Source organism: Lotus japonicus, chromosome 1, assembly GCF_012489685.1.
Source record: "Lotus japonicus ecotype B-129 chromosome 1, LjGifu_v1.2".
Classification (NCBI taxonomy): domain Eukaryota; kingdom Viridiplantae; phylum Streptophyta; class Magnoliopsida; order Fabales; family Fabaceae; genus Lotus; species Lotus japonicus.
The window spans coordinates 76,103,623-76,116,155 of NC_080041.1; the positions used below are offsets into that span (position 1 = coordinate 76,103,623).

The following is a 12,533-nucleotide window of genomic DNA, read 5'->3' on the forward strand; positions in this document are numbered from 1 at the left end:
CCCTTCAATCTCTCTAAAATCATATTCAAAACATCATGGAAGAAAATGAGATTCAGATCTAGGTTCAGATTTTTCATTTGAAGAATAACAAGATCTTCGTTCTCCTGTTCGCATAGATGTCCTGAGATGGCGTTGACAGAACTGAGTTTCGGATAAGGTGTGAGGATGACAGAATTGAGGGGTTGAAGGAGGTGGCTGGGAAGAAGATGGGTCTATTTCCACTTTTACCCTTTTATCATCCATCAAATCCTAACCATTCAAATAAAGAATATTCTAAGATTCTTAAATCCAACGGTGTTTAAGACTGGTCCACCGGTGGGCTAAAATATAACTTGCCAACCCTAGTGGGCACCGTTGTTGAGACTCTAGTTTTTAAAGGCCACATATTGAAATAGAACATAAACCCAAGCACATGGAAATAAATTATAAAATAATTTGGACTCTAGTTTTGTTTACCATAAAAATTACACTGTATTTCTCTTATATGAATTTTTTTTTACAAGAGGATAAAAAAAACAGAGAAATACTTCATACAACTATGAATAGAAACTAGTTCCTATAGCGTCCGTTAGGAGATGAGGAGCAAGATTTGCCGGAGGATCCTGAACTAGAACAAAGCCACAATCTTGATGAGCCTTGACCTTGGCCAAGAATTTCACATATGCATTGCCCTCCCCCACTCTTAATATCTATCAAACAGATCGCTAATATTAGTAATGAGGACTTTATATTTTTATATATTTTACGATAAAAATATATTCTAACATAAAAGTAACTGTTTTTTTTTTTAACCAAATAAGAGGACGATGTCTACTTCTTTCTCATTTTTTTCTCATATAGTTCTTTCTTACCAAAAAAATTATATGATTTACTATATTTCTGACCACTTTCTTTTATCTATATATGTTATCTGACAACGACCTTTGCATAAAGATTTGTTTCAACCAGTCACTTTAAATGTTATCTCGCTGTTTACACCGGTTGCTCACTTCGGACCGGGGCGTCGAGGATTTACAGGTTTGGAGTGGAAATTTGGATGGTTCTCACTTCGTGATGGGTACAAGTGACTTTTGTCTTAAGATAATACCTAGTAAATGGTCTCGAGCAGTGTAGTTAAAACCACGATCCAGATCCTGGAATCGCACGATTCAGCGATGTCACTCACCTTCACCGATCTGAATCCTGCATAGAATCGCCGGTTTCTAGGCTCGCGTGGAATCGACGGTGTGCATCTGTTGAAAGATTTTTACTGAACCGAACCACTTTCGAATCCTTCAAGATTCAATTGTAGTATAGCATAGGGTTTTTGTCGTATCCGCAGGGAATTGCTAATACAAATGTCGTTCTCTAGTAAAATTACCCAAGCAATAGATTTTCAAAAGGTTGATAATTGTTTCGGTGACCAAAACACATTCAAATTAAACAAAGTGAGAGTAAAACGATTGGATATCAAGATGAGAAAGTTGTTGGAATTGGACTTCACCATTTAACTACTAGTGTCCTATGATTCTATATGGAAATTCATTCTTATATATGATTCATCTACACCAGTTCTACCATACTTCATTGATTCCTCACATGATTGGATATCTATAACTTACTTTCCTAAACATTGATTCCTCACATGCATAGCAAAGTTAAGTTATCTTTAAGCTTAGGTGTTTCAGTGACTAGCAACGCCTAATTCCATTCCTAGACATTAGGATTACTAGATGATTAACTCTATGTTAGACTCTAGACGACGTAGCTTCCGCTCTTACGCCGAATCAAGCGATATGTTCTAGGTGCGCAACTAAAACATAGCATTATGAACAAGAGAAAATCATTGAATCATGTAATAGAAACGATATTTTCATATAGAAATCAAGAGAAACACATCATAGTTAAAGGCTACATCCAAATCCAACAAAAAGGGTTTAACAATCCATTTCCATGGATGCTTTAAGGCTTACAAAGAGAAACAAGAAGATGATGACAATCCGGGACGTCCGCCGAGCGTTCCCACCTCGATGGATGATCAAAGAAGTCCAAAACTATCTTCTTCTCCTCAGTTCTATGAGTTCTCTGTTCTGTTTCCCTATTTTTCCGCCCCCCTGTGAAATACGCTTGTCTGTTCTTTTTATAATAGTTTTGTTTGCTCAAGCGGTCCAAAGTTTGCTCAAGCGAACTCTTTCTTCAACGTGAAGGAAGGGATTGGGAACCGTCTTTCAACTGCTCAAGCGACCAAATGTTCGCTTGAGCCAACTTCAGAGCCAAACACTCAAAACCTTTTGTTGCTAGATGGCTTGAGCAAACTTCTGAGTCAAGCACTCAAAACCTTCTATTGCAAGATGGCTTGAGAAAACTTCTGAGCCAAGCACTATTCTTTGATGTTTTTTATGATTCAAGCCTCTTTGAAGCAATCTTCATTCCCAATTCATTCCTACATCAAAATTTGATAATTAATACTTAAATTCTCTAAGGACCTCTACTAAACCATATCTTCACAATTGAGGGTAAATTTGATAGTTATTTCACATTTCTAACCTAAATAAGTGCCAAAGAATGATATCAAAATTAAGTAAATTTGGCACTTATCAGCATCGCAGAATCGTGGAATCTCCGAGCGATCCCGATTATGATTTCGACCTATTTTCCTGCTTTCGACCCGTTTTCCCCCCAAACGACCACGTTTTGGCAAAACGTGGAACCCTAAAATTGAACGCAAAAACGCTGTGTTTCAATTCAATAACGAAAATTTTGGCTCCTTCTCCTCTCGCATAACGCCACAACCCACTGCTATGCCTCTCCTCGTTTCTTCTCACATACCCATACTTCGTCCCCGCCGCTCGGTGCGACTAGCTCTGCTTTGTGTGTGGTTTCGTTTCCTTGCTCTGCTTTGTGCGTGATTTTGTTTCTTGTTTCTTCTCATGGCTGGAAGGGAAGGTTCTGTGTGTGGTGTTGGAAGGGGTTCTGGAGTGGGAAGGGTTTCTAGAGCTGTTGGAAGGGGTTCTGGTACTTGAGTTGGGTACTTTATTATGACAAATGACAATATTATGGTACTTTAATGCATATATATAATATATGCATTAATGTGCACACACAAATATACAAATTGTGGAATCGTAGCGAACGAGTTATGTTTATACGATTTATGATTTTACATCCCCTCTTCGATCCTACGTAGGAACACAATTTTGTTAACCTTGGTTCCAAGGGCTTGGCTATGGAAACTTGAGGTTCCGAGAAAAATGAAGGTTTTTTCTTGGCAAGGTTTCCATGAAGCCCACCTTGTTGCGTGATTTCATCATCAGGGTGTTAATCTTCCTTTGATTTGCAAGATTTGTGGCTGTCATGTTGAGACCAGGGTTGTCAATAGCGGGCTATAGCGCCGCTATCGCGGCGCTGCGTGGCGGAGCGGCGGCTGGGCGCGACGCCGGTGGTCGTAGCGGCGCAGGAATCGCGGCGCGGTGGTAGTGGCCGCAATCGCGGCTGGGTTGGGGCTATAGCGGCGCGATCTGAATTGGGGAAGGGGATGAACTTGAAATTCCGATTTTGTCCCTACTTAGGTTAAAAAATGAGGGCAAAATTGTATTTTCCCTCAATTAATGAAATATCTTTACAGCTGTATTTTCCCCCCTATTTTCCCTCCCTGCTTCCTCTGTCAAAACCGTACCCTCTTTCTCTTTTACACGCATCTGTTCCATTCTTTTTCATCTTTTACCTCACACTCCTTCTTTCTCTTCAAACTTCTTCTTCTCCTCCTCCACACCCTCACCACTTCCGGCGGTTTTCCGGCAGGTTTTCTGGCGTGGAGGTTCTGAGCCTTCTCAGAACAACACTGGTTTGAGGTGAGGATTTTATGCTCTATTCTTTGTCTTTATACTCTGTCTTTCTTTTTCTTGTTTTTCTTCTCTCTTTTTCTAATTTTCTATGTTCTCTAAGCCTTATTTCTTTGTTTTCCATCTTCTTTTTCTCTATTTTCCACATCTGTTGATTCTGTTCCAGTTTTTTCTTATTCTTTTGGTGTTTGTTCTACCTATTCTTCATCTAGATATGCTCTGTTTTCTGTTCCATATGTTCATTCCTTCATGGTCATATCTTGCTTCAGTTGATGCTCTGTTTTCCTATCTCCACATGTTTGCTTATGTTGATGCTCTGTTCTGGGTTCTTTAGGATGACTACTCCCAATGAACAAGCCCAAGACCCAAACTCAGCACCTGCTGCAGCCTTGATCAAGCCAAAGGGTGATAATCTTGACATAGCATGGCAGTGGAATAGTATGAAGACGGTGGATAATAGAAGATCAGTGATATGTGATTTCTGTGGGTTTTTGTCAAATGGAGGAATTACCCGAGCCAAAAGACACCAAATGGGAATAGCGGGAGATGCTAAAAAGTGTCTAAAGTGCCCTGCTGAAGTGAAACTCTTGCTGAAGGAGGCTCTTGAAAAGAAACAAGGGATAGCTAATGACTCAATGTTGAAAGAGATGCAAGATGCTCATGATGAGATGGAAGAAGTGCAAGAAATTTTGAACCTCCAAAGTGGAAAGAGACCTTTACCCCTAGGATCTCAGGCCTCTTTGCTGAATTCCAAGAGAGTGAAAGGCCCCTTGGATCTAATGTTCTTTAAGGATCCAACGATAACTATGAGGTTGGAAAAAGACAAGAGGCAAACAAGCATAATTGATTCTTGTGAAAAAGAAGCTAGAGCAAGAACCATTCAATACATAGAACGGTTTCTTTGTTCAAATGAGATTGCTTTTAATGTTGTCAAATCAAAAAGCTTCAAATTGATGGTGGAAGCTCTTGGAAATTATGGACCTCACCTAAAGCCTCCTAGCTATCATGAGTGTAGGGTTCCACTCCTTAAAAAAGAGTTGGAATACACAAAGGCATTGTTGAAGAACCATGAGGAAGAGCGTGTCTTGCACAGATGTTCCATTATGTCGGATGCTTGGACGGATAGGAAGAATAGAACGTTGATAAATTTCTTGGTGAATTGTCCAAAGGGATCATTGTTTGTCAAGAGCGTTGATGGCTCTTCATTCATGAAGACGGGGGAGAAATTGTTTGAGCTCTTGGATAGCTTTGTCACGGAGATTGGAGAAAACAATGTGGTGCAAGTGATCACGGACAATGGGAGCAACTATAAGTTGGCCGGTAAGAGATTAAGAGTTATGTTTAGTATTCACTTGTGATTATTATTTTATGTTTGATTTTCACTTATGTTGCTTGTTGATTTTGGTCTTAGGGAAACTTTTAGAGATAAGAAGGAAGCATTTGTTTTGGACTCCTTGTGCTGCCCATTGCATAGACTTGATGCTAGAGGACATTGGGAAGCTTACCAAAGTTCACAAAGCAATAGAGAGAGGCATCAGCCTTGTTGGTTTCATATACAACCACACATTGGCTTTGAACACAATGAGGTTGTTCACAAAGAAGATGGAGATGATTAGGCATGGGGTTACATGGTTTGCTACGTCATTCCTTACTTTGCAGAGATTGCATACTCAGAAAGATAACCTAGAAAAAATGTTCCGTTCAGATGAATGGTTGAAAACAAATGTAGCTAAAGACCGCAAGGGGAAGAAGGTGGCTTCCATTTTTTTCATGTCTTCATTTTGGAATGATGTTCTCTACACACTTAAGGTCATGGGGCCTCTTGTTCGTGTGCTAAGACATGTTGATCATGAGAAAAAGCCCGCAATGGGTTACATTTATGAGGCTATTGATAGAGCAAAGGAGGAAATTAAAGCTTCTTTCAATGACAAGGAAGAAAAGTACAAAGAAGTCTTTGAAATCATTGATAGAAGATGGGAGTGTCAACTCCACCATCCTTTGCATGCGGCTGGTCACTTCTTGAACCCCGACATTTTCTACAAAAATTCAGCAGCAATTGAGATGGATGCTAAGGTGATGAGTGGACTTTATGCTTGCATAGAGAGGCTAAGTCGAGGTGAAAAGGAACAAGATCAAATTATGGATGAGCTGGTGAAGTATAAGATGGGTGAAGATCTCTTTGGACTTGGTTTGGCAGTTAGATCAAGGGATACACTTTCTCCTGGTAAGTGAAATTGAATTAGATTTCTAATACATTTTATTTCAGAATGTGTCCTAATAAGGTGCATTGCATTGTATTGTAGCTACATGGTGGAGTAACTATGGATCAAGAACTCCACATCTCCAAAAGTTTCCCATCAAAATATTGAGCTTGACTTGTAGCTCATCGGGATGTGAGCGTAACTGGAGTGTGTTTGAACATGTAAGTAATCATGATTTCAATTTATGCTTGATTTGAAAAGTGAAAATGAAACTAAATAACTTATATCATTTATTTTAAATTGCATAGATTCATTCAAAAAAGAGGAGTAAGCTAGAGCATCAAAAGCTACAAGACTTGGTATACATCAAGTATAACCAAGCTCTTGCTCACCGCTTTGATTGTCGTGATGTGATTGATCCAATTCTACTAGATGATATTGATGGAAGCAATGAGTGGTTGATGGGACAAATGAGAGATGGTGAAGATATTGAAGCTGAAGATGATTTGCCATTTGAGGATCATACCTTGAATGTGGAAAATGTTGGTAATGTAGCTGATGTTAGTGACCCTATTATATACACTAGGAGAAGGGGAAGAGAAGCACCTACACTTGCACCTACACATGTGGCCTCAAGCTCTAGGGGGAGGGGAATGGAAGTAGATGAAGAATATTCTGAAGAAGAAATAGAAAATGATGAAGAAGTTCACATCAATGTAGATGAAGTCATTGATCTTAATGGAAGTGATAAAGAGGAAGACCTCTATCTAGAGGACGATGATTGATTAAGAAGCATTCACTTGATGATTTATGTTTATATTAGTTAGAACATTGCTGCCTTTTGTATACTAGCAGCTAGTAGTATGAGCTTTCATTTGTTCTTCATGGTTTTAGAAGTTAGAAGTAGAACACTAATGTCTACTTACAAGCTAGAAAGCTTTATTATAACCACTCATATCTTTTTGTAGCTAATTATGAGTGAAATATAATTTCAGACTTCAATCTATTTATCATTTTTTAGTAGTCATATATATATATATATATATATATATATATATATATATATATATATATATATATATATATAGTATAATTATATGTAATATATATATAAAAAATCTGCGTAGCGGCCGTAGCGCTACCCGCTATAGCGCTATAGCCATTTTTGGGATTGCCGCTACGCGACGCTATCCGCCATTAACAACACTGGTTGAGACTATGCCCCACTGCCTAAGAATTGTGAATCATTAAGTCCCCGACAACAAGGAATTAGGAATCCTCAAGAATCCTGATCATAACTCATAATTACTCACGGTCAGCCAAAAGGCTGAGCGATATTATACATAGGTATAAGCAACACTAATACAACTTAGACTACCAACGTGCAATGGCTAAAGGGATCGGGACAACCCAGAGGGATCTTAGTAAAGCTCAGAGGCTTAACATGTCAACGACACAACAAGTTGGTGGGGCTGTTGTTATGGTCAGCTCTAACACCATACGATCTGATGGCGTTGCGGTCGACTCAAAAGGGTCTACTCTTAAGCAGACACCATAACCAACACTACCTAGTTAAAAAACGGACCCTCCAAACTAAACTTGCAAAGTATCTGGGCGGTCTAGCAAAGGAACGAGATAAACTAGATAAACACGATGGCACCAAGCAAACCGCACGTTCAAAAGCTCCATTGAAAGGACTTTTCTCACACTTGCAAAGACTTCGAACACAAACAATGAGCCTATAATTATTGGTTCTTTCGTTCATTTATATAACAAGTCATTCATTCTTAACATTTTCAGAATTCTTCTAAGACTCATGGATACGTTATTTGCTCATCCACTGACTTGAAAATCGGAGTGTCTTCTGTAGGTACTTTCCCCGCACTCGAGGTCAGTACCACCACTCTCAGGCCAAGCCACTACAAAGCTTCGCCACCAAGCACGACAAGAAAAATAATCCAGAATTTGGGAAGAACATAGTGAAATGCATAATGTGTACATGGACTTTACATTAGTTCATAGATTTTCTAATCATTTTTTATCAACTCTCATCCCATTCTTCATTTTTCACACCACCTACAAAACGACGATTATGACTACACCATTTTCCGACGACTTCATCAACCTCCATATCCTCCTCTTTCCTCCTATTTCTCTACCTCTACCTCTCTCCCTCAAACCTCTCTCTTCCCATGTTTTTTTGCAGTGTCTTGTTAACATTTCGAAATAAAATATTGATTCATTCGCACTTCTTTTTTTCTTGTATCTTATTTTTACTCACATTTCTTCTTATATTTTCCTATCAAATCATATATCTCATTTATCTATTTTTCCCTTTCGTATATCTCACTATATATCTCTTTTTTCCCTTCGTGTATATGTTTCTTTTAAGTGTTATAGAAATATTATTCTTATAATTAATGTATACCTATCACGTAATCCCCAATCCTTACCAATGAGCATAGCTGGATATGAGGAAGCAAATCCTACCAAGCTTCCCCTCTTCCCCCAAATACGCGACGTAGCATCTCCAATTCCAATATCATCACAATATTCTTGTCATTATTATATTATATGCAGCACTGTACAGCAGATGCCACGCGAATAATTTTATATCTCCCCTCCCTTAAATTAAATCATACTATAAGAAACAAAAAATACCAGAAATTGAAGATAAGAAGAAATCTGATCTCTAAAGTCGTCCAAACTCAATGCTTCTGTTTTTTGTCCGTTCATCTCCCTTAGCCCCCACCAAACATAAGAAAACAAAATAAAATAAGAAAACATTACCCTAACCCTCTCAATAACTCTCTCTTCTTATCGTCAAAATATATACTCAGAGTTCACATGTACCTAATTACATAAGCGATGTGCTCCAAATAAAATTTTGACCGATTAAAAAAAGAGTGTTAAAAAGTGAGTGTTGTAATGTTACTAATAAAATAATACAGATACAGCTTCCATCGCACCAAACCGTAGGCTACAACAACACAAGTAGGAGGTGGTGGTATTGGTCACCACGCACCAACTACAACACACTCTTCACCCTTTACCATACCAATTACCACACCACACCACCACACTGTACATGCAAATTGCAATACAACTACACAACACAACAACAAACAAAAACTTTAATCAAATTCAATTCAATAAAATCAAAAAAAAAAAAAAAATTAAAAATTCAACGATTCTCTTCTCGAATATACTCACTCCTTCCTCATCATCAATCATCATCTTTCACTATTCTCTTCTCCATTATCATCCTCATCTTCTTCTTCAAAGCCTTCTTCATCTTCCACAGATTCAACCAACCTTCACCTTTCACCTCAGTTCTACGCCGTAACCGTTTCCGGTGCTCACCACGCGCCACCATCACCACCTCCGTTAGATCCTGAAACTGAACCTCTAAGCCTTTGAAACGGAACAAGGAATAGCGTTTCCTTCAGTAGAAGAAACAGAAGAAGCTAGCTATTGCTCAGTGTATATATATTACAGTTTCTGATTGATCTGTTTTTTGTGAACGAACTTGTTGATTGTTGATTGTTCCACGCACGCGCCTCGGATATGGATTTGGACGATTTCCGATCCGTATTGAAGACGGCGGGAATCGACGTGTGGACGTTCATCGACACCGCAATCGCCGTCGCTTCAACGGATTGCGCCGGCGAGCTGAGGCGTCGGAGAGACGGAATCGTCCAGCGTCTCTATTCCGCCACGTCGGCTCCTCCGCAGTGCCGGAACTGCGAGGGGAGCGGCGGCGGTTTGATTCCCAACGGAAAGCAAATCAGCAAGCGGAGCAGTCCTAGCCCCAGTCCTCAGCGCCGCGGCACGGTTTCTCCGGCGACGCCGCAGTCTCTCGGAAACGATGAGGAGAATGAGGAAGAGGTGGATCCTTATGGTGGCTTGTTCGATGATGAACAGAAGAAGATTCTAGAGATTAAAGAGCAACTCGAAGATCCTGAACAGGTTTTGAATTATTGAATTCGTTTTTTTAGTTTAATTAATTCAGAAGCTTAATTAGGAGTGTGATTAACTGATAATGCTTTTTTTTTTTGCTTTGATATTTTGTAGACTGAAGATTATTTGGTGGAGTTGCTGCAAAATCTGGCGGATATGGATATTACATTCCAAGCGTTAAAGGTGAAATTTGCTTTGAAAACTGTTTTTTCATTGTGCTTTTGCTTGTGATGATGATTTGTTTCGGTTGCGCTCTTACTTTACTTTGCGGATTTTGATTCCTGTAGGATTCTGACATTGGGAGGCATGTGAATCGGTTGCGCAAGCATCCTTCCAATGAAGTTCGCCGATTGGTTAAGCTACTTGTCAGGTTGTGAAAGAGCACATGATTTGAAAATTGTTGTGTTTGTGTGTGTTTGCGGTTCGTGATTGCGGATTTTGTTATTTGCAGGAAGTGGAAGGAGATTGTTGATGAGTGGGTGAAGCTGAATCCACAGAAAGGAAACAACAGTTTAATGGGTGGATAATCTTAGTTCTTACTACTACTAATATTTAGGGAGTTTTTTCAATTAAAGATTGAAATCTTGATGTGAAGTTGTTATTAATGGTAATTAATGGCGACATTCGCAGCTGATGGAGACTCTCCTCTGCAGAAAACCACCCAAAATGGGCAGCATCATCAGGTCAAAAGCAAAAAATTCTTCAAATATTACTTTTCAATGAGAAGGAACAAACTTTGTTTGGTTTGCTAATATTCTATTCCTTATGCAGATTCCAGATTTTGCGTACTCGCCAAATCCACACAGTGAGTGTAGCATAGCACCTGATTCAAATCTCACTTTCTTTTACTTTGTTCAATTGCTTGAACTTTGTTGATATGTATGGTTTCTGCTGACACAGATGGGAGCTCTGGGTCTGACCGCAACAACTCAGAAGCAGAACCTAAACCGAAAGTGATTCCTCGCCAAACTCCGCCAAAACCAACGCCATCACCATCAGTTACCACTCTTGCATTTACTCCTCAAAATGTACGGATATGATTTTGTTTCCATTTTGAAGCCTCTGACCTCAGAATGTGGATGGAATTAAATATACTACACCAAATTAGAAACAAAAACACAAAAAGTTTTAGGATTTTCTTGTTAATCTCTATGTGATAACATATATAGTGTTGAATGATTGCAGAAGCAAAGAGAACAGAGGAATAGCAATTTTGAGGCGGAGAAGCTTGCTTCGGCAAGAAAACGGCTTCAAGAGAACTACAGAGATGCTGAAAATGGTGGAATTTCCATTTCCATGATTTTGATCATTTTCATGCTAGTTCTTTCCCTATATATAACACAAGTACACAACTGACAAATGATTTTTGTGTGTTTTTGTGTGTGGTTTCTAGCCAAAAAGCAAAGAACGATTCAGGTGATGGATATCCATGAGTTACCAAAGTCAAAATCCAAGAACACCTTCTTTGGAAAGAACAAAGGAGGAGGTAGTTCACAGGGAAGGCACTGGTGATGCATGTTGTTCCATTGTTCGTCCGTGCCAATTTCACGTGTAAAAAAAGGTTGTGGGGGTGCCGGATGAACGCCCTGAACCGGTTCATCCCTGAGGTGGATTGTTCCTCCGATGATGATAAACTTATTTTTTTCTTGTTGGTTTTTGTTTACTTAAATTAATAATAACCGAAGGAAAAAAATTCCACGATATTTTTCCTTTTTGAAAGGGGACTTGTGGGGTTTATTTATTGATGAGCAGCACGTGAATTTGGCATCAGGATATAGATAGAAAATGAGACTATGAGAGTGTGGGGCAAAAAATGTTTTTTTTCTTCTGAAATATATAAAAAAATGCTTTGTACCGGAGGTTTTGGAGTGCAGACTTCTGCTCAGGAGACAGTGGGTGGTTACGGTTCGAGCAATCCCTCGTGAGGGGAACTACGTCGCAGATTTCATGGCTAAATCAGCTCCGGTTCAGCTTGGTCATCGTCTCCTACGAGAACCAGATCCTGATTTACAAGTCCTCCTTATGAAAGACTCTTTAAGTGCCTTGTAGTCCTTTTCTCTGTTTTGTTAGCTTTCCGATGTATCGAAAAAAAAGAAATATATAAAAAAATATTTTGGTTGAAAGTTTGAATTGGAGTAACCTTGGGTTTAGGAATGCCTTTAAACTCTATTAAACGGCACTTCAGTCATTTCCTCAAAGATAAACATAGTTGGGAAATTACATAGTCATCGTACGTAACCATTTACTTGGGGCCAGGTTTGGTGGGGGTAGGAGTTGAGTTGCTGTAGCAATTAATTCACATTTGTCTTTGGGTCTTTGGGAAATTACACGTGCAAAATGAAGTTGTCTTTCTTTTGCATATTTTTGGTCTAACTTTCAATCGAAAATGCTAGCATTGCTCTTTTTGCACATTTTTTCCAACACAATGCTAGCATTGTACTTTTTTGCACATTTTTTTGAATACGCATTATGTTATTAGTTTATTTTTTGAAAAGTCAACAATTTTTTACTAAGTAGGAAAAATATGTTGAATTTTTTTAAAATAAATCAA

At 38.9% G+C, this 12,533-nt stretch overlaps 2 protein-coding genes across 2 annotated transcripts; both read left to right on the plus strand.

The window, feature by feature from the left end:
* Nucleotides 1-2,909: 2,909 nt before the first annotated feature.
* Nucleotides 2,910-6,807, plus strand: LOC130746601 (uncharacterized). The gene is made up of 6 exons (XM_057599285.1): nt 2,910-2,994; nt 3,347-3,452; nt 4,156-5,141; nt 5,233-6,045; nt 6,125-6,243; nt 6,331-6,807. The coding sequence occupies exons 1-6, from the start codon at nt 2,910-2,912 to the stop codon at nt 6,805-6,807; spliced, it is 2,586 nt and encodes an 861-aa protein (XP_057455268.1).
* A 2,304-nt stretch (nt 6,808-9,111) lies between these two features.
* Nucleotides 9,112-12,105, plus strand: LOC130711940 (probable mediator of RNA polymerase II transcription subunit 26c). Its single transcript, XM_057561735.1, has 9 exons — nt 9,112-9,991; nt 10,097-10,165; nt 10,270-10,352; nt 10,434-10,501; nt 10,613-10,665; nt 10,754-10,787; nt 10,883-11,010; nt 11,168-11,261; nt 11,376-12,105. Exons 1-9 carry the CDS (start codon nt 9,590-9,592, stop codon nt 11,492-11,494), a joined length of 1,050 nt encoding a protein of 349 aa, XP_057417718.1. The 5' UTR covers nt 9,112-9,589; the 3' UTR covers nt 11,495-12,105.
* The last annotated feature ends 428 nt before the right edge of the window (nt 12,106-12,533 follow it).